A 21,559-nucleotide genomic window follows, 5' to 3' on the forward strand; every position below is an offset into this window, starting at 1 on the left:
ATGTCTCTACACTTTGGTCACTTCCTAAATGGCACCCTATTCCCCACATAGTGTGCTACTTTTGTAAAAAGGGTGCCATTTGTGAAGAAGCCTTTAAGTGGCTTATGCATCCATTATTGAATGACCCCACGGTTATTTTAAACGTATAATTTATTCTGAGTGACGATGCACAATTTAGGAGATGTGCCCTACAAGGGCCTCTGGGAATTTGTGAGGTGCCAAAACGTCAGGGTTTAGCCTTTTCCTCTGTCTCCTCTCTCCGTCAAACTATACTTGTCACGCCCTGACCTTAGAGATCCTTATTATTCTCTATGTTTGGTTAGGTCAGGGTGTGACTCGGGTGGGGAATTCTATGTTTTCTGTTTCTTTGTTTTTTGGCGAGTGTGGTTCCCAATCAGAGACAGCTGTCTCCTGTTGTCTCTGATTGGGGATCATACTTAGGCAGCAATTTTTCCCCACCATTAGGTTGTGGGATCGTGTTTTCTGTTTAGTTACTGTTGCCTGACCGAACTGTGCGTTCTTGTTTTCGATTTAGTTATTTTGTTTGAGTGTTTTTTGAATTAAAATCATGAACACTTTCCACGCTGCGCTTTGGTCTACTCTTTCTACCACCAACGAGAGCCGTTACAATACTACTACTAATAATACAGTCATGTGTGTATACATTTTACTTACTGGTGGCCCTGGGAATCAAACCCATAATCCTGGCACTGTGAGCGCAATGCTCTACCAATTGAGCCATACAGGACCACAATTGCCAATCTACATGTATTCTGTATCCCACAGAGCTGCGGAGACAATCTACACCTGAATTATAATGATCTAATTATGCTGCATTTTAATGAGATAGAAACGTGCCCGTGTTGCATTACACGGTTGGGGGTCGCTCCATCCTTTGTATCCTTCAACAACAAACTTCAATGGAAAAGGCAAACAAATGCACAGTTTAAACAAGCCAATTGAAATGCGTTGCAGCATTGTTGGGCCGCGGGGTTAATGAAAGAAAGAATACCTATGATTTTAGAGAACGGCTGTAATGAACTATTTCGCCGTCTCTCTGGCTTTACTCTCTTCCGTTTTCTCTGCCTTTCTGATTCTCTTTTTCTCCCCCTCCCCTCTCTCTCCCTTTCTCTCGCTCCCCCACTCTCTGGAAAGGTGAATGCTGGGTGTTTTCTCCCCCATTGCGTTTCAGGCTAAATCAGCTTGTTGCTGCCTCTGATGTATGCAAGCTGAGTGCTGGGCTGGGTTGGACAATTAAAAGCATGTTGGAGCTAATAAAGCATGCAAGGCATCGCTATGGACCAGCGACTGGCCGTGGTTGCCAATATTGCTGAGTGCTAATTTGGTGAGATGCGGGATTTGTTTACTTAAAATACCAAGTAGTTGTGCATCATGACTGTAATATCAAAATGACTGCCACCACGTCAAAGGTGGAAGAGACTTCAAAGATGAAAAGTGTTGCGTTTTAATAAGTTGTGGCCACTGTATTTTATTCAATCACATTGTGTGCCGTGCCAAGAGTGTAATCATAGTCTCACCATTCCTACACACTCTGATAACACTCTGATAAGTAGTTGTGTTGACCCTGTGAGCTCTAGCTTGCATAGCTCGCCCAGCTTGAGCTAGCTCGCCCAGCTTGCATAGGAATTGAAAAACTGTATGGTTGAAGGAGATGGGGGGGAAAGGAGTGGCTAATAAGTCTGGCTGCACATCTGGCTGGCTGACTTACTGCAAATTGAGAAATGATGTGACTAAACTCAACAAAATGAAGAAGAAACTGTATTCTGAAGCCAAGATGAATGATATAAAGAATAATGGAAAACATTTTTGGAGTACTTTAAATTAAATTATGGGCAGAAAGACAAATTCAACTCCATCTTTCATTTAATCAGATGTCTTATTCGTCACAAAACCATGTGCTGTTGCCAATTATTTTAATGAATAGTTCATTGGCAAACTGGGCAAACTTATGTAGGAAATGCCAACAACGAACAGTGAGCAATCGTTCTTATGCATAAAAAAAACGAATAATGAAAGAAAAGCATTGTAAGTTAGAATTTTGTATAGTTAGTGTGGGAGAGGTGAAATACATTTTGTTATCGCTCCTGAGGATGGTAGCTGACTCTATAGCCACTCTTATATGTCAAAGCTTTAATCTGAACCTAGAGGAAAGTGTTAGTCCTCAGTCCTGGAAGGGAGCCAAAGTCATTCCGCTGACCCAAGAATGGTAAAGTGGCCTTCACTGGTTCTAACAGCAGACGTATCAGCTTGCTGCCAGCTCTTAGTAAACTGTTGGGAAAAATTGTGTTTGACCAAATACACTGCTATTTCTCCGTAAACAAATTATACTGAACAAAAATATGAACGCAACATGCAACAATTTCAACGATTTTACTGAGTTACAGTTCATATGAGGAAATCAGTCAATTGAAATAAATAAATCAATTGAGGAGATTAAATTACTTGGTGTTACCTGAGATTGTAAATTGTCATGGTCAAAACATATTGTTTCAATAGTTGTAAAGATGGGTAGAGGTCTGTCTGTGATAAAGAGATGCTCTGCGTTTTTGACACCACACTCAATAAAGCAAGTCCTGCAGCTTGATCTTATCTTGATTATTGTCCAGTCATATGGTCAAGTGCTGGGAAGAAAGACCTAGTTAAGCTGCAACTGGCCCAAAACAGAGTGAAATCTTAATTTTATTTTTGTATTTACATTCTATATTTTTGGGGCCCCATCCACCACCCCATCTCTTCGGAGGATAAAAATACTCCTTTGTTTTTCAGCATTTTATTTTATTGGTATATATGTACATAATACACACATTTTACATTCAAGGCATTTTATTTATATAATTTTTCACAATAGTTCCATAGCAATAATAAAGTTATTTGATATTTTTGATATTACATCTAGATAGTACATATACAATACATTTTATAAACTCAGCAAACAAAGAAACGTCCTCTCACTGTCAACTGCGTTTGTTTTCAGCAAACTTAACATGTGTAAATATTTGTATGAACATAACAAGATTCTGAACAAGTTCCTCAAACATGTGATTAACAGAAATTGAATAATGTGTCCCTGAACAAAGGGGGGTCAAAATCAAAAGTAACAGTCAGTATCTGGTGTGGCCACCAGCTGCATTAAGTACTGCAGTGCATCTCCTCATGGACTGCACCAGATTTGCCAGTTCTTGCTGTGAGATGTTACCCCACTCTTCCACCAAGGCACCTGCAAGTTCCCGGGACATTTCTGGTGGGAATGGCTCTAGCTCTCACCCTCCGATCCAACAGGTCCCAGACGTGCTCAATGGGATTAAGATCCGGGCTCTTCGCTGGCCATGGCAGAACACTGACATTCCTGTCTTGCAAGAATTGAGGCACAGAATGAGCAGTAGGGCTAGTGGCATTGTCATGCTGGAGGGTCATGTCAGGATGAGCCTGCAGGAAGGGTACCACATGAGGGAGGAGGATGTCTTCCCTGTAACGCACAGCGTTGAGATTGCCTACAATGACAACAAGCTCAGTCCGATGACGCTGTGACACACAACCTCAGACCATGACAGACCCTCCAAATCAATCCCGCTCGGTGTAAAGCTCATTCCTTCGACGATAAAAGCGAATCCGACCATCAACCCTGGTGAAACAAAACTGTGACTCGTCAGTGAAGAGCACTTTTTGCCAGGCCTGTCTGGTCCAGTGACGGTGGGTTTGTGCCCATAGGCGACGTTGTTGCCGGTGATGTCTGGTGAGGATAACAGGCCTACAAGCCCCCAGTCCAGCCTCTCTCGGCCTATTGCGAACAGTCTGAGCACTGATGGAGGGATTGTGCGTTCCTGGTGTAACTTGGGCAGTTGTTGTTGCCATCCTGTACATGTCCCGCAGGTGTGATGTTCGGATGTATCGATCCTGTGCAGGTGTTGTTACACGTGGTCTGCCACTGTGAGGACGATCAGCTGTCCGTCCTGTCTCCCTGTAGCGCTGTCTTAGGCGTCTCACAGTATGGACATTGCAATGTATTGCCCTGGCCACATCTGCAGTCCTCATGCCTCCTTGCAGCATGCCGAAGCATGTTCACGCAGATGAGCAGGGACCCTGGGCATCTTTCATTTGGTGTTTTTCAGAGTCAGTAGAAAGGCCTCTTTAGTGTCCTAAGTTTTCATAACTGTGACCTTAATTGCCTACCATCTGTAAGCTGTTAGTGTCTTAACGACCGTTCCACAGGTGCATGTTCATTAATTGTTTATGGTTCATTGAACAAGCATGGGAAACAGTGTTAAAACCCTTTACTATGAAGATCTGTGAAGTTATTTTGATTTTTTGAAAGAGAGGGTGCTGAGTTTACATCGTGTTTTCAGTCATAGCTATTAAAGTACATGAGCTTTTTAAACCCACCTTTCAGCTACTCTCAGATCATCCACCTACAGTGCATTTGGAAAGTATTCACACCCCTTGACTTTTTCCAAAATTTGTTATGTATCAGCCTTATTCTAAAATTTATTAAATAAAAAGTTTACCTCATCAATCTACACACAGTACCCCATAATGACAAAGCAAAAACAGTTTTTTAGAAAGGTTTGCTAATTTATTACAAATAAAACAGAAATATCTTATTTACATAAGTATTCGTACCCTTTGCTATGAGACTCGAAATTGAGTTCAGGTGCATCCTGTTTACTTGATCATCATTGAGATGTTTCTACAACTTGATTGGAGTCCACCTGTGGTAAATTCAATTGATTGGACATGATTTGAAAGGGCACATACCTGTCTATATAAGGTCCCACAGTTGACAGTGCATGTCAGAGCAAAAACCAAGCCATGAGGTCAAAGGAATTGTACGCAGAGCTCCGAAACAGGATTGTGTCGAGGCACAGATCTGGGGAAGGGTACCAAAACATTTCTGCAGCAATGAAGGTCCCCAAGAACACAGTGACCTCCATCATTCTTAAATGGAAGAAGCTTGGAACCACCAAGACTCTTCCTAGAGCTGGCCGCCCGGACAAACCAGGCAATTGGGGGAGAAGGGCCTTTGTCTGGGAGGTGACCAAGAACCTGATGGTCACTATGAAAAAGTTCCTGAGTTCCTCTGTGGAGATGGGAAAACTTTCCAGAAGGACAACCGTCTCTGCAGCACTCCACCAATCAGGCCTTTATAGTAGAGTCGTCAGACGGAAGCCACTCCTTAGTAAAAAGGCACATGACAGTTTGCCAAAAGCCACCTAAAGGAATCTGACCATGAGAAACAAGATTCTCTTGTCCGTTGAAACAAAGATTGAACTCTTTGGCCTGAATGTCATGTGTCACGTCTGGAGGAAACCTGGCACCATCCCTATGGTGAAGCATGGTGGTGGCAGCATCATGCTGTGGGGATTTTTTTCAGCGGCAGGGACTGTGAGACTAGTCAGGATTGAGGAAAAGATGAACGGAGAGAGATCCTTGTGAAAAACTGCTCCAGAGCGCTCAGGATCTCAGACTGGGGCAAAGGTTCACCTTCCAACAGGACAACGACCCTAAGCACACAGCCAAGACAACGCAGGAGCGTCTCTGATTGTCCTTGAGTGGCCCAGCCAGAGCCCGGACTTGAACCCTATCGAACATCGCTGGAGAGACCTGAAAATAGCTGTGCTTGAGAGGATCTGCAGAGAAGACTGGGAGAAACTCCCCAAATACAGGTGTTCCAAGCGTCATACCCAAGAGGACTCAAGGCTGTAATCACTGCCAAAGGTTCTTCAACAAAGTACTGATTAAAGGGTCTGAATACTTATGTAAATGTGATATTTCAGTGTTTTATATATATATATTTGCAAAAAAAATCGAAAAACATGTTTTGCTTTGTCATTATGGGGTATTGTGTGTAACACAAAAACAACCTGTTGCGTACTGCATTAGCATCGAATAACCCCGCGATATGCAACTTTCAGGGAAGTTAAGAACCAATATACACAGGCAGCTACGAAAGCAAAGGCTAGCTTTTTCAAACAGAAATTTGCATCTTGTAGCACAAACTCCAAAAAGTTCTGGGACACTGTAAAGTCCATGGATAATAAGAGCACCTCCTCCCAGCTGCCCACTGCACTGAGGCTAGGAAACACTGTCACCACCGATAAATCTACGATAATTGAGAATTTCAATAAGCATTTTTCTATGCCTGGCCATGCTTTCCACGTGGCTACCCCTACCCTGGTCAACAGCTCTGCACCCCCCACAGCAACTTGCCAAAGCCTTCCCCATTTTTCCTTCACCCAAATCCAGATAACTGATCTGAAAGAGCTGCAAAATCTGGACTCCTACAAATCAGCTGGGCTAGACAATCTGGACCCTCTCTTTCTTAAATTATTTGCCATAATTGTTGCAACCCCTATTACTAGCCTGTTCAACCTCTCTTTCGTATCGTCTGAGATCCCTAAAGATTGGAAAGCTGCCGCGGTCATCCCCCTCTTCAAAGGGGGAGACACTCTAGACCCAAACTGTTACAGACCTATATCTATCCTACCCTGCCTTTCTAAGGTCTTCGAAAGCCAAGTTAACAAACAGATCACCGACCATTTCGAATCCCACCGTACCTTCTCCGCTATGCAATCTGGTTTCTGAGCTGGTCATGGGTGCACCTCAGCCACGCTCAAGGTCCTAAACGATATCATAACCGCCATCGATAAAAGACAATACTGTGCAGCCGTCTTCATCGACCTGGCCAAGGCTTTTGACTCTGTCAATCACCGCATTCTTATCGGCAGACTCAACAGCCTTGGTTTCTCAAATGACTGCCTCGCCTGGTTCACCAACTACTTCTCCGATAGAGTTCAGTGTGCCAAATTGGAGGGCCTGTTGTCTGGACCTCTGGCAGTCTCTATAGTGGTGCCACAGGGTTCAATTCTCGGGCCGACTCTTTTCTCTGTATATATCAATGATGACGCTCTTGCTGCTGGATATTCTCTGATCCACCTCTATGCAGACGACACCATTCTGTATACTTCTGGTCCTTCTTTGGACACTGTGTTAACAAATCTCCAGACGAGCTTCAATGCCATACGACACTCCTTCCGTGGCCTCCAACTGCTCTTAAATGCAAGTAAAACTAAATGCATGCTTTTCAACCGATCGATGCCCGCACCCGCCCGCCTGTCTAGCATCACTACTCTGGATGGTTCTGACTTAGAATATGTGGACAACTACAAATACCTAGGTGGCTGGTTAGACTGTAAACTCTCCTTCCAGACTCACATTAAGCATCGCCAATCCAAAATGTAATCTAGAATCTGCTTCCTATTTCGCAAACAAAGCATCCTTCACTCATTCTGCCAAACATACCCTTGTAAAACTGACTATCCTACCGATCCTTGACTTTAGCGATGTCATTTACAAAATAGCATCCAACACTCTACTCAGCAAATTGGATGTACTGTATCACAGTGCCATCCTTTTTGTCACCAAAGCCCCATATACTACCCACCACTGCGACCTGTATGCTCTTGTTGGCTGGCCCTCACTACATTTTTTGTCGCCAAACCCACTGGCTCCAGGTCATCTATAAGTCTTTATTAGGCCTTATCTCAGCTCACTGGTCACCATAGCAGCACCCACCCGTAGCACGCGCTCCAGCAGGAATATTTCACTGGTCACCCCCAAAGCCAATTCCTACTTTGGCCGCCTTTCCTTCCAGTTCTCTGCTGCCAATGACTGGAACGAATTGCAAAAGTAACTGAAGCTGGAGTCTTATATCTCCCTCACTAACTTTAAGCATCAGCTGTCAGAGCAGCTTACAGATCATTGCACCTGTACATAGCCCATCTGTAAATTGCCCACCCAACTACCTCATCACCATATTGTTATTTATTTTTTGCTCCTTTGCACCCCAGTATCTCTACTTGCACATTCATCTTCTGCACATCTACCATTCCAGTGTTTAATTGCTAAAATGTAATTATTTCGCCACTATGGCCCATTTATTGCCTTACCTCCCTAATCTTACAACATTTGCACACGCTGTATATAGACTTTTCTATTGTGCTATTGACTGTACGTTTGTTTATCCCATGTGTAACTCTGTGTTGTTTGTGTCGCACTGCTTTACTTTATCTTGGCCAGGTCGCAGTTGTAAATTAGAACTTGTTCTCAACTGGCCTACCTGGTTAAATAAAGGTGAAATTAAAAAATTTAAAAAAAATTGTAATAAAATCAAATAAAATGTAATGTAATGTTAGAATAAGGCTGTAATGTAACAAAATGTGGAAAAAGTAAAGGGGTCTGAATACTTTCCAAATGCACTATATCTCTGTAAATCGCCCTCTTATGATTTCCATGTGCCATATATTCTTCAGATGTGTTGTGATGTTTCACATACATTCTGAACCTGTTTAATTGCATAGTATCTACAGATTGTAAGTTAAAGATTTATTTGTCGGGTTAATTTTAGATAAATGTTGTGATTTTTCAGCCCTTCCTGATCATGTGACCAGAAACAAGCTACATAGGGGCAATACCAAAATAAGTTTTTGTTTTGTTTCTCCGTGGCAAAATCTGCAGAGCTGAGATGGTTGTATTCCCCATATACGTACAATTCTGTGTGTGGCAAGAATTTTGTAAAAATGTATTTTGTATTTATATATATTTTTTAAAGGTTTGAATCACGCATTGTTTATCAGTCCATAAACCATGTGCCACGGAATCAGCATATCTAAAATCTCTTCCCAACTATTTTGCAACCTGTATGGCACCGCAGTCAAAAGTTTGGTCCTCAAGTAAAACTGATATATATATTTTTTTTTGGGGGGGGGGGGTCTTTTATAAAGGGCAGACAAACAAGTTCCCTACCTTCTTCATTTGCCTCCTCCATTTTTGCTGTAATGCTGCAATCAGTTGGTTGTAATTTTGGATAGGGCAAACAAAGATATATATTTTTTTAGTGTTCCATAAAGAATGTTTTTTTTAAATAAATTATTATATTTTAATTTAAACGTATTATTTGTTGTAATATTTGTTCTGTCTTTTCTGGAGGATGAAATTGGAATTGCAACCACCTTTGTATGGCTTGTTTAAGAAAGGGCGACATTTTGAAAAAGGTTCCATTTTCAATTAACTGAAAATCCAATTTGAAATATAGGTTTGGTAATAATCAGAAACATTTGGCATTGAATCGTATACACTGAGTGTACAAAACATTAGGAACACCTGCTCTTTCAATGAATGACTGACCAGGTGAATCCAGGTGAAATCTATGATCCCTTATTGATGTCAGTTGTTAAATCCACTTCAATCAGTGTAGATGAAGGGGAGGAGACAGGTTAAAGAAGGATTTTTACTCCTTGAGACAATTGAGACATGAATTGTGTATGTGTGCAATTCAATATCAGGGAGGTGTTCCTAATGTTTTATACCCTTAGTGTATTTGGTTTCAACAAATGTAGTGTTTTTCAATTGAGAAAATCTAACTCATTTACTTGTTACCAGTTGAGGTCATTTTTAGGGGTTGATCCAAAGAGTCAGATTTTAGTGTTCAAGAGAAACCAATGAGTCTTTTAAACCCGATAAAGAAATGCATCCTCTATACCGTGAAAGAGGGGGGAGAAAACGAAGACCAAACTAAAATATTTCCCAGATGTACACATTTCTATTCAAATGAGGCAGCTCAACCCATTTATAATTAGCAGTGTGGTGTCTGAGTGGATGTTGGAAGGAAGGTCTGGAATGCTTTCCCTATATAGTGCCATACTTTTGATCAGGACCCATAGGGGAATGGGTTGCCATTTGGGACGCAGTTGGTCTCAGAGGCTGGATGGCATTGAGGTTCAACCTAAATGGAAAAGGATCCGGAGGGACTGGCCGGACCTGTTTTGTGATATCCTGTCTCCCACTCTCTCCCGCTCTCCTTTCGCTTCTCCCAGGGAAACATAGGAAAAACGAGGTGCATTTACCGGAGGAATCTGTCTCGACTGATTGGACAGATGATTTTACCGGCCAAAATTGTGAAATCCGGGGAGCGTGGGCTGATTAGAGAGCAGGGAGAGATGGGAATGGACTCCTCTTCTTCCTCCACACGGAGAGCTTTGCCATAATAATATCCACCATGCAGGGCTAATGGGAGTTATAGGATCTGATGAGAATAAGGATGGAGGATAACTCGGCCTGTCTGCCTGCTTGGCAGTGGTAGCTTGTGGGTGGAGATTTGTAATAAATGAAACGGTATCAAAACACATGGAAACTTAAGTACCTTCCCATCTATTCCATTCCAGCCATTATGAGCCCATCGTCTGATATCTCCGCCAACCAGCCGCCACTGCTCCACGTCGATTAGATTTGGTGGGTTTATGCTATTGTGTTTGTAGTCTTGCAGGTTTTTGTGAGGTGTATACAATTGGTTTACCACCTCCGCCATTGGTGATATGAGTGAGCAGACTTCTTTCTCTGACTTCAGAGATTCAGGCAGACGGACAAAACATACCGCAACGAGAGAGAGAGAGAGAGAGAGAGAGAGAGAGAGAGAGAGAGAGAGAGAGAGAGAGAGAGAGAGAGAGAGAGAGAGAGAGAGAGAGAGAGAGAGAGAGAGAGAGAGAAGAGAGAGAGAGAGAGAGAGAGAGAGAGAGAGAGAGAGAGAGAGAGAGAGAGAGAGAGAGAGAGAGAGAGAGAGAGAGAGAGAGAGAGAGAGAGAGAGAGAGAGAGAGAGAGAGAGAGAGAGAGAGAGAGAGAGAGAGAGAGAGAGAGAGAGACTTCCTCTTCACAAATCCCCCCCATATTCTAATAATCATGGGCTGTTCCCCCTTTGGATTTGCTGTATTTTGGACTCCCAGAAAGGTGGGGGGTCTGATTGGATTATTTTGGTTTCATGTAACATCTGCAGGTCGACAGAGCTGGATGTATCTGTTAGTATAATTGATGTTTTAGAGATTTATCCAAATCCATCTTTGATTGCGGTTGATCCTTTTTAGTGATGCATGTCTAGTGTTCATCTTCCTAAGCTCTTTCTGAATCTCCTCTCATCTGGTTTCAGGTGTTCCAGTGGGTTTGACCGCCATCGGCAGGACTGGGTGGATAACAGCTGTCCTGATGAGGTGAATAGCATCCTGGCTGATGGAAACGACTAGCTTTCTAATATGAATCGCGAGTGAGTGGGGATATGGTGGGATGTGTGCGTGCGTGTGTGCGTGCGTGTGTGCGTGCGTGTGCATCGGCTGTAATATTTTTCTGCCAGGTTGATGGATGCTCTGGTCTGCTACATGCAAACCAGGGATGCCTCAGTTACTCCTCTCACTATCTAACTATATCTAACTAACTATCTATCTATCGCTCACTCTCTCTTATTTGAAAAGTACCCGTATGTCTACGTTGCATGAGAAAGAGGACTCTTGTATGCTGTCTTGCAGACCAAAGACAAAAGCTGTGATATCATCAACACCACACAACTCTATCCGTTCACCACCGCGCTAGTTGCCAAGACAACAGGCCAGAGCAGAAGCAGAGGAGAGACCACCACAGCCGTAGCCACCTCGTCCACATCCCACCCCCCAACCAGCGTCCCCACTGAAGGTAAGACAACTAACATATGCCCCAAAGCAGACAACTCCAACCAGTGTCTTGAGTACTGGTCAGGTCACATGGTCAGGAAAAACAGTGTCTTGCTCAGTTGGCACAAAACAAATTATTTTTCGTTTTTGTTATTTTTTATTTAATCTTTATTTAACTAGGCAAGTCAGTTAAGAACAAATTCTTATTTACAATGGCAAAAGGCCTCCTGCGGGGACGGGGGCTGGGATTTAAAATAAAAAATAAAATAGAAATATAGGACAAAACACACATCACGACAAGAGAGACAACACAACACTAAATAAAGAGAGACCTAAGACAACAACACAGCATGGCAGCAACACAACATGACAACAACATGGTAGCAACACAACATGGCAGCAGCACAACATGGTAGCAGCACAAAATATGGTACAAACTTTATTGGACACAGACAACAGCACAAAGGGCAAGAAGGCAGAGACAACAATACACCACACGAAGCAGCCACAACTGTCAGTAAGAGTGTCCACGATTGAGTCTTTGAATGAAGTGATTGAGATAAAACTGTCCAGTTTGGGTGTTTTTTACAGCTCATTCCAGTCACTAGCTGCAGCGAACTGAAAAGAGGAGTGACCCAGTGATGTGTGTGCTTTGGGGACCTTTAACAGAATGTGACTAGCAGAACAGGTGTTGTATGTGGAGGATGAGGGCTGCAGTAGGTATCTCAGATAGGGGGGAGTGAGGCCTAAGAGGGTTTTTATAAATAATTAAGCAACAATACATGAGACTAGTGACTCTACGTTCTATAATGGTATTTCAATGTTTGGTTTGTTAAATGTGATACGCAACTCTGGCGCGTGTAATGTCAGTTTTTTTTGTTTACTCCATTTGCTACTTGAGTCGTCTTTCTCCCTCTCCTCTCCTCCTGCTGTATGCCACTAACTACACCAAGCCCTACCCTGTGTCACTCAAGGAAAGAGCAGTTGCTCGACGGCACTTTCTTGCCGTTCACTCTGCATGCTCAGAGGGATGCAACAAGATGTTGGTGACATGCTGATTTCCACAAGCGTTCTATAATTACAATATTAATTTGTGTATCCTACTGTCTGCAAACTACGGTCTGCTAGTTTGTCTTTTCGTAGCAAGTTGATGCTAAAATAAATTGTGTTAGTCGCTAATGCTAATCAACCACTAGTTAGCTGGCTAGCTAGCTTGCTAAGTGTACTAAGAGTCAGAGCAAACATAGCTAGCTGGCTAGTACAGCCTGGTACCTGTGCTGGTGTAGGCCTAGATAAGCATGTTGTTTGTGCAACAGTATCTTCTAAATCAGAGAGGAATAGGTGAAGCTACATGAGGTAAGAAAACATGTAATGTACAATCTAATTAGGGTCACCTGGAAACACTGACCAACACTTTGGTTCTGACCCTGCCAATAATTCCTCCCTGGCTTATTCATTCGTTGTCATGTCAAACAACAATGAATTCAAGGGGCTGCCCACGATATTCCAACTAAAGAATTAGAATAATCATTCTATTTCCATTATTGGATTGAAACAGTATAAAACAATCAGAATGGAGAAAGTCTGATTGAAATCGCTTATAATTTATATGTTGCCACCCTAGGGTCATGAACTACTCATAAAGCAAATTTAGAACTTGTATTATTCAAAAACATAAAATACTGTCAAAAATGTCAAAAGTATTGTGATATGATATTTTGGCCATATCGCTCTACATGAGGCAATGTGTTATGACATTTTTATCATGGCTGTGACGTGGTTAGAACACCACAGCCATTATAAAAATGTCATAACACATGGACTCAAGTGTATTATTGCTTTAATACAACAGGTTACCAGCACTGGTTGTCAAGTGCACTGGATGTCAAGTGCAATTTTAGGTGTTCTCTGGTCGTTAGTTTTATTCGTATTGACTGCCATGTAAAGTAAAACTACCCAAGCACTGGTTGATAGTTACAGAACTTTGCAGGTTGCTATGGCAAAAAAATGGTTGCTATGGAGACTCTTCCACTCTTGCTAGCTAGCCAAATAAACAGCAAACACAATCACTTCAGACTGAAGCTGGAAAGACGGCAAACTAGATGCATTTCGTTTTGTTTTACCTATTTTTCTATTGACATTTCTTTGTACACTGAACAAAAATATAAACGCACAATCAAATCAAATCACATCAAATCACGTCCGCCAATTACAACAGGTGTAGACCTTACAGTGAAATGCTTACTTAAAAAGCCCTTAACCAACAATGCAGTTTTAAGAAAAAATAAGTATTAAGTAAAAAATTAGATAAGTAAATAATGTAAAATAACAGTTACAAATTAAAACAATTTCGAGGCTATATACAGGGTGTACGGAGTTCAGAGTCAATGTGCGGGGGCACTGGTTAGTCAAGGTAATTGAGGTAAAATGTACATGTAGGTAGAGTTAAAGTGACTATGCATAGATAATAAACAGAGACTAGCAGCAGCGTAAAAGAGGGGGGGGGGGGGGGGCGGGCAATGCAAATAGTCTGGGTAGCCATTTGATCAACTGTTTAGGAGTCTTATGGCTTGGGGGTAGAAGCTGTTATGAAGTCTTTTGCACCTAGACTTGGCGCTCCGGTACCGCTTTCCGTGCGTTAGCAGAGAGAACAGTCTATGGCTAGGGTGGCTGGAGTCTTTGACAATTTTTAGGGCCTTCCTCTGACACTGCCTGGTATAGAGGTCCTGGATGGCAGGAAGCTTAGCCCAGTCCTGTAGCTTAGCATCTGCTTCATCTTTTTTTATTGATCGAGTAACTGATGCTTCCTGCTTTAGTTTTTGCTTGTAAGCAGGAATCAGGAGGATAGAATTATGGTCAGATTTGTCAAACGGAGAGCGAGGGAGAGCTTTGTACACGTCTCTTTGTGTGGAGTCCCTCTTGTTCCCTCTTGTTCCACATTTAACATGCTGATAGATATTAGGTAAAACTGATTTAAGTTTCCCTGCATTAAAGTCCCCGGCCACTAGGAGCGCCGCCTCTGGATGAGCGTCTTCCTGTTTTCTTATGGCCGTATACAGCTCATTGAGTGTTCTACAGCTTATCATGAGATACTCTACCTCAGGCGAGCAAAACCTTGAGACTTCCTTAGATTTCGTGCACCAGCTGTTGTTTACAAAAATACTTAGACCGCCACCCATTGTCTTATCAGAGGCAGCTGTTCTATCCTGCCGAAAAAGTGTAAAACCCGCCAGCTGTATGTTATTCATGTCATCATTCAGCCACGACTCGGTGAAACATAAGAATGTCCCGTTGGTAGGATGTACGTGCTCGTAGTTCGTCTATTTTATTATCCAGATTGTACATTGGCTAATAGGGTCGATGGTAAAGGCAGATTACCCACTCGCCACCGGATCCTCACAAGGCACCCAGATCTACGTCCCCGATATCTAAGTCTCTTTCTCCTGTGAATGACATGGACGAGGGCCTTGTCAGGTGTCTGGAGTAAATCCTTCGCATCCGACTTGTTAAAGAGAAAAAAATATATTCTTCCAGTATGGGGTGAGTAATCGCTGTCCTGATATCTAGCAGAAACATTATGTTCAAAATAAGTTACAAATAACGAAAAAAAACACACAATTGGTTAGGGGACCGTAAACGGCAGCCATCTTCTCCAGCGCCATTATACAACATGCAACAATTTCAAAGATTGTACTGAGTTAAAGTTCATGTAAAGGACGTCGATTAAGGCAGCCCTCTGCACCACTCTGATTCAGAGGGGTTGGGTTAAACGCGGAAGACCCATTTCAGTTGAATGCTTTCAGTTCTACACCTGACTAGGTATCCCCCTTTCCCTTTCCATATAAGGAAGTAAGTCAATTGAAATAAATGTATTAGGCCCTAATCTATGGATTTCACATGACTGGGAATGCAGATATGCATCTGTTGGTCACAGATACCTTCAAAAAAAGGTAAGGGTGTGGATCAGAAAACCAGTCAGTATCTGGTGTGACCGCCATTTTCCTCATGCAGCACAACAAATCTCCTTCGCATAGAGTTGATCAGGCTGTTGATTGTGGCCTGTGGAATGTTGTCCCACTTCTCTTCAATGGCTGTGTGAAGTTGCTGGATATTGTCTGGAACTGGAACATGCTGTCGTACACGTCAATCCAGAGCATCCCAAACATGCTCAATGAGTGACATGTCTGGTGAGTATGCAGGCCATGGAAGAACTGGGAAATGTTAATCTTCCAGGAATTGTGTACAGATCCTTGCGACATGGGGGTGTGCATTACCATGCTGAAACATGAGTCGATGGCGGCGGATGAATGGCATGATAATGGGCCTCAGGATCTCGTCACGGAATCTCTGTGCATTCAAATTGCCATCGATAAAATGGAATTGTGTTCGTTGTTCGTAGCTTATGCCTGCCCATACCATAACCAATATATAACCAGTATATAATATATATAATCAGTATATACGTACACTACATGACCAGAAGTATGTTGACACTTGCTCATCGAACATCTCATTACAAAATCATGGGAATTAATATGGAGTTAGTCCCCCCTTTGCTGCCATAACAGCCTCCAATCTTCTGGGAAAGCTTTCCACTAGATGTTGGAACATTGCTGCTGGGACTAGTTTCCATTCAGCCACAAGAGCATTAGTGAGGTCAGGCACTGATCAATCAATCAATCAATCAATTTTATTTTATATAGCCCTTCGTACATCAGCTAATATCTCGAAGTGCTGTACAGACACCCAGCCTAAAACCCCAAACAGCTAGTAATGCAGGTGTAGAAGCACGGTGGCTAGGAAAAACTCCCTAGAAAGGCCAAAACCTAGGAAGAAACCTAGAGAGGAACCAGGCTATGAGGGGTGGCCAGTCCTCTTCTGGCTGTGCCGGGTGGAGATTATAACAGAACTATGCATTCCGGTTCCGGTTTGGAGCGAAGCAGTCGCATTCCGCTTCGCTCCACAGGTAGTATATTACCATTTTCATTTTCATTTTCATTACAACGGTTTGATTTGTCTGATCTTAGCTAGCTACATAGCCGTCTTTGTATCAAAGATAATTGTGTAGTTATTGAGGTTCGCTAGCCAGCTATTTTTCGTCCTAACGTAACGTAACGTAGTCAACACTGCTAGCTAGCCAGCTAGCCAGCTAGCCACCGAATAGCAGCATAGCAGCACTGGAGAAACGATTACATTACAACGGAACGACTTGATTAGTGTAGTGTTAGCTGGCTACATAGTTGTCTTTGCTATCTTTGTATCTAAGATAATTGTGTAGCTTAGAGTAGTTTAGAGTAATTATTCGGCGCTGCCGTTCTCCTACCAGTCAACACTGCAAGCTAACACTGCTAGCTAGCCAACTTCTACCGAATAGCAGCACTGTAGAAACTCACATTACAACTTACATTACAACGGAACGACTTGATTAGCGTAGTGTTAGCTAGCTACATAGTTGTCTTTGCTGTCCTTGTATCCAAGATAATTGTGTAGTTTTGAGAAATTGTCGAGGTTACCTAGCCAGTTAGAGGTTACCTAGCCAGCTACACTTTCAAACAAAGTCAACAACGCAGCCACTGCTAGCCAGCCTACTTCACCGCCAGCAGTACTATATCATTTTAGTCAATAAGATTTTATTTTATTTTTGCAACGTAAGCTTAACTTTCTGAACATTCGAGACCACTAGTAGTCCACTTGTCATTCTAATCTCCTTTGCATTAGCGTAGCCTCTTCTGTAGCCTGTCAACTATGTGTCTGTCTATCCCTCTTCTCTCCTCTCTGCACAGACCATACAAACGCTTCACACCGCGTGGCCGCTGCCTGGTGGTCCCAGCGCGCACGACCCACGTGGAGTTCCAGGTCTCCGGCAGCCTCTGGAACTGCCGATCTGCGGCCAACAAGGCAGAGTTCATCTCAGCCTATGCGTCCCTCCAGTCCCTCGACTTCTTGGCACTGACAGAAACATGGATTACCACTGATAACACTGCTACTCCTACTGCTCTCTCCTCGTCTGCCCACGTGTTCTCGCACACCCCGAGAGCTTCTGGTCAGCGGGGCGGTGGCACTGGGATCCTCATCTCTCCCAAGTGAATATTCTCTCTTTCTCCCCTGACCCATCTGTCTATCGCCTCCTTTGAATTCCATGCTGTCACAGTTACCAGCCCTTTCAAGCTTAACATCCTTATCATTTATCGCCCTCCAGGTTCCCTTGGAGAGTTCATCAATGAGCTTGACGCCCTGATAAGTTCCTTTCCTGAGGATGGCTCACCTCTCACAGTTCTGGGTGACTTTAACCTCCCCACGTCTACCTTTGACTCATTCCTCTCTGCCTCCTTCTTTCCACTCCTCTCCTCTTTTGACCTCACCCTCTCACCTTCCCCCCCTACTCACAAGGCAGGCAATACGCTTGACCTCATCTTTACTAGATGCTGTTCTTCCACTAATCTCATTGCAACTCCCCTCCAAGTCTCCGACCACTACCTTGTATCCTTTTCCCTCTCGCTCTCATCCAACACTTCCCACACTGCCCCTACTCGGATGGTATCGCGCCGTCCCAACCTTCGCTCTCTCTCCCCCGCTACTCTCTCCTCTTCCATCCTATCATCTCTTCCCTCTGCTCAAACCTTCTCCAACCTATCTCCTGATTCTGCCTCCTCAACCCTCCTCTCCTCCCTTTCTGCATCCTTTGACTCTCTATGTCCCCTATCCTCCAGGCCGGCTCGGTCCTCCCCTCCTGCTCCGTGGCTCGACGACTCACTGCGAGCTCACAGAACAGGGCTCCGGGCAGCCGAGCGGAAATGGAGGAAAACTCGCCTCCCTGCGGACCTGGCATCCTTTCACTCCCTCTTCTCTACATTCTCCTCTTCTGTCTCTGCTGCTAAAGCCACTTTCTACCACTCTAAATTCCAAGCATCTGCCTCTAACCCTAGGAAGCTCTTTGCCACCTTCTCCTCCCTCCTGAATCCTCCTCCCCCTCCTCCCCCCTCCTCCCTCTCTGCGGATGACTTCGTCAACCATTTTGAAAAGAAGGTCGACGACATCCGATCCTCGTTTGCTAAGTTAAACGACACCGCTGGTTCTGCTCACACTGCCCTACCCTGTGCTTTGACCTCTTTCTCCCCTCTCTCTCCAGATGAAATCTCGCGTCTTGTGACGGCCGGCCGCCCAACAACCTGCCCGCTTGACCCTATCCCCTCCTCTCTTCTCCAGACCATTTCCGGAGACCTTCTCCCTTACCTCACCTCGCTCATCAACTCATCCTTGACCGCTGGCTACGTCCCTTCCGTCTTCAAGAGAGCGAGAGTTGCACCCCTTCTGAAAAAACCTACACTCGATCCCTCCGATGTCAACAACTACAGACCAGTATCCCTTCTTTCTTTTCTCTCCAAAACTCTTGAACGTGCCGTCCTTGGCCAGCTCTCCTGCTATCTCTCTCAGAATGACCTTCTTGATCCAAATCAGTCAGGTTTCAAGACTAGTCATTCAACTGAGACTGCTCTTCTCTGTGTCACGGAGGCGCTCCGCACTGCTAAAGCTAACTCTCTCTCCTCTGCTCTCATCCTTCTAGACCTATCGGCTGCCTTTGATACTGTGAACCATCAGATCCTCCTCTCCACCCTCTCCGAGCTGGGCATCCCCGGCGCGGCCCACGCTTGGATTGCGTCCTACCTGACAGGTCGCTCCTACCAGGTGGCGTGGCGAGAATCTGTCTCCGCACCACGTGCTCTCACCACTGGTGTCCCCCAGGGCTCTGTTCTAGGCCCTCTCCTATTCTCGCTATACACCAAGTCACTTGGCTCTGTCATATCCTCACATGGTCTCTCCTATCATTGCTATGCAGACGACACACAATTAATCTTCTCCTTTCCCCCCTCTGATAACCAGGTGGCGAATCGCATCTCTGCATGTCTGGCAGACATATCAGTGTGGATGACGGATCACCACCTCAAGCTGAACCTCGGCAAGACGGAGCTGCTCTTCCTCCCGGGGAAGGACTGCCCGTTCCATGATCTCGCCATCACGGTTGACAACTCCATTGTGTCCTCCTCCCAGAGTGCTAAGAACCTTGGCGTGATCCTGGACAACACCCTGTCGTTCTCAACTCACATCAAGGCGGTGACCCGTTCCTGTAGGTTCATGCTCTACAACATTCGCAGAGTACGACCCTGCCTCACACAGGAAGCGGCGCAGGTCCTAATCCAGGCACTTGTCATCTCCCGTCTGGATTACTGCAACTCGCTGTTGGCTGGGCTCCCTGCCTGTGCTATTAAACCCCTACAACTCATCCAGAACGCCGCAGCCCGTCTGGTGTTCAACCTTCCCAAGTTCTCTCACGTCACCCCGCTCCTCCGCTCTCTCCACTGGCTTCCAGTTGAAGCTCGCATCCGCTACAAGACCATGGTGCTTGCCTACGGAGCTGTGAGGGGAACGGCACCTCCGTACCTTCAGGCTTTGATCAGGCCCTACACCCAAACAAGGGCACTGCGTTCATCCACCTCTGGCCTGCTCGCCTCCCTACCTCTGAGGAAGTACAGTTCCCGCTCAGCCCAGTCAAAATTGTTCGCTGCTCTGGCACCCCAATGGTGGAACAAACTCCCTCACGACGCCAGGTCAGCGGAGTCAATCACCACCTTCCGGAGACACCTGAAACCCCACCTCTTTAAGGAATACCTAGGATAGGATAAAGTAATCCTTCTAACCCCCCCCCTCCCCCTTAAAAGAGTTAGATGCACTATTGTAAAGTGGTTGTTCCACTGGATATCATAAGGTGAATGCACCAATTTGTAAGTCGCTCTGGATAAGAGCGTCTGCTAAATGACTTAAATGTAAATGTAAATGTAACTATGCCAAGATGTTCAAAAATGTTCATAAGTGACAAGCATGGTCAAATAATAATCATGAATAATTTTCAGTTGGCTTTTCATAGCCGATCATCAAGAGTTGAAAAACAACAGGTCTGGGACAGGTGGCGGTTCCATAACCGCAGGCAGAACAGCTGAAACTGGAATAGCAGCAAGGCCAGGCGGACTGGGGACAGCAAGAAGTCACCACGGGCGGCAGTCCCGACGCATGGTCCTAGGGCCCAGGTCCTCCGAGAGAAAGAAAGAGAGAAGGAGAAAATTAGAGAGAGCCAAGATTTTCAAAATGTTCATAAATGACAAGCATGGTCAAATAATAATCAGGAATAAATCTCAGTTGGCTTTTCATAGCCGATCATTAAGAGTTGAAAACAGCAGGTCTGGGACAGGTAGGGGTTCCATAACCGCAGGCAGAACAGTTGAAACTGGAATAGCAGCAAGGCCAGGCGGACTGGGGACAGCAAGGAGTCACCACGGCCGGTAGTCCCGACGTATGGTCCTAGGGCTCAGGTCCTCCGAGAGAAAGAAAGAGAGAAGGAGAAAATTAGAGAGAGCCAAGATTTTCAAAATGTTCATAAATGACAAGCATGGTCAAATAATAATCAGGAATAAATCTCAGTTGGCTTTTCATAGCCGATCATTAAGAGTTGAAAACAGCAGGTCTGGGACAGGTAGGGGTTCCGTAACCGCAGGCAGAACAGTTGAAACTGGAATAGCAGCAAGGCCAGGCGGACTGGGGACAGCAAGGTGTCATCATGCCCGGTAGTCCTGACGTATGGTCCTAGGGCTCAGGTTCTCAGAGAGAAAGAGAGAACGAGAGAATTAGAGAGAGCATACTTAAATTCACACAGGACACTGGATAAGACAGGAGAAGTACTCCAGGTAACCAACTGACCCTAGCCCCCCGACACATAAACTACTGCAGCATAAATACTGGAGGCTGAGACAGGAGCGGTCAGGAGACACTGTGGCCCCATCCGAAGAAACCCCCGGACAGGGCCAAACAGGAAGGATATAACCCCACCCACTTTGCCAAAGCACAGCCCCCGCACCACTAGAGGGAAATCCTCAACCACCAACTTACAATCCTGAGAGAAGGCCGAGTATAGCCCACAAAGGTCTCCACCACAGCACAAACCAAGGGGGGGCGCCAACCCAGACAGGAAGATCAAGTCAGTAACTCAACCCACTCAAGTG

General features: G+C 44.5%; 2 protein-coding genes and 1 long non-coding RNA gene across 3 annotated transcripts in view; 1 reads left to right on the plus strand and 2 right to left on the minus strand.

Annotated features, from left to right (window-relative positions):
- The window catches only part of LOC139583845 (GTPase IMAP family member 4-like), a 796,172-nt gene that overhangs the window by 717,063 nt on the left and 57,550 nt on the right, over nucleotides 1-21,559 (minus strand). The window lies entirely within an intron of this gene.
- The window catches only part of LOC139583844 (plexin domain-containing protein 2-like), a 183,950-nt gene that overhangs the window by 131,524 nt on the left and 30,867 nt on the right, over nucleotides 1-21,559 (plus strand). Inside the window, exons 10-11 of the mRNA XM_071415391.1 lie at nucleotides 10,994-11,054; nucleotides 11,367-11,529. Coding sequence (XP_071271492.1) covers nucleotides 10,994-11,054; nucleotides 11,367-11,529 — 224 coding nt within the window. The remainder of the gene's footprint in view (nucleotides 1-10,993; nucleotides 11,055-11,366; nucleotides 11,530-21,559) is intronic.
- LOC139583847 (uncharacterized) overlaps nucleotides 20,284-21,559 on the minus strand; it is a 92,757-nt gene continuing 91,481 nt past the window's right edge. Inside the window, exon 3 of the long non-coding RNA XR_011676631.1 lies at nucleotides 20,284-20,345. This is a non-coding gene — a long non-coding RNA (uncharacterized lncRNA). The remainder of the gene's footprint in view (nucleotides 20,346-21,559) is intronic.

Source organism: Salvelinus alpinus, chromosome 8, assembly GCF_045679555.1.
Source record: "Salvelinus alpinus chromosome 8, SLU_Salpinus.1, whole genome shotgun sequence".
Classification (NCBI taxonomy): domain Eukaryota; kingdom Metazoa; phylum Chordata; class Actinopteri; order Salmoniformes; family Salmonidae; genus Salvelinus; species Salvelinus alpinus.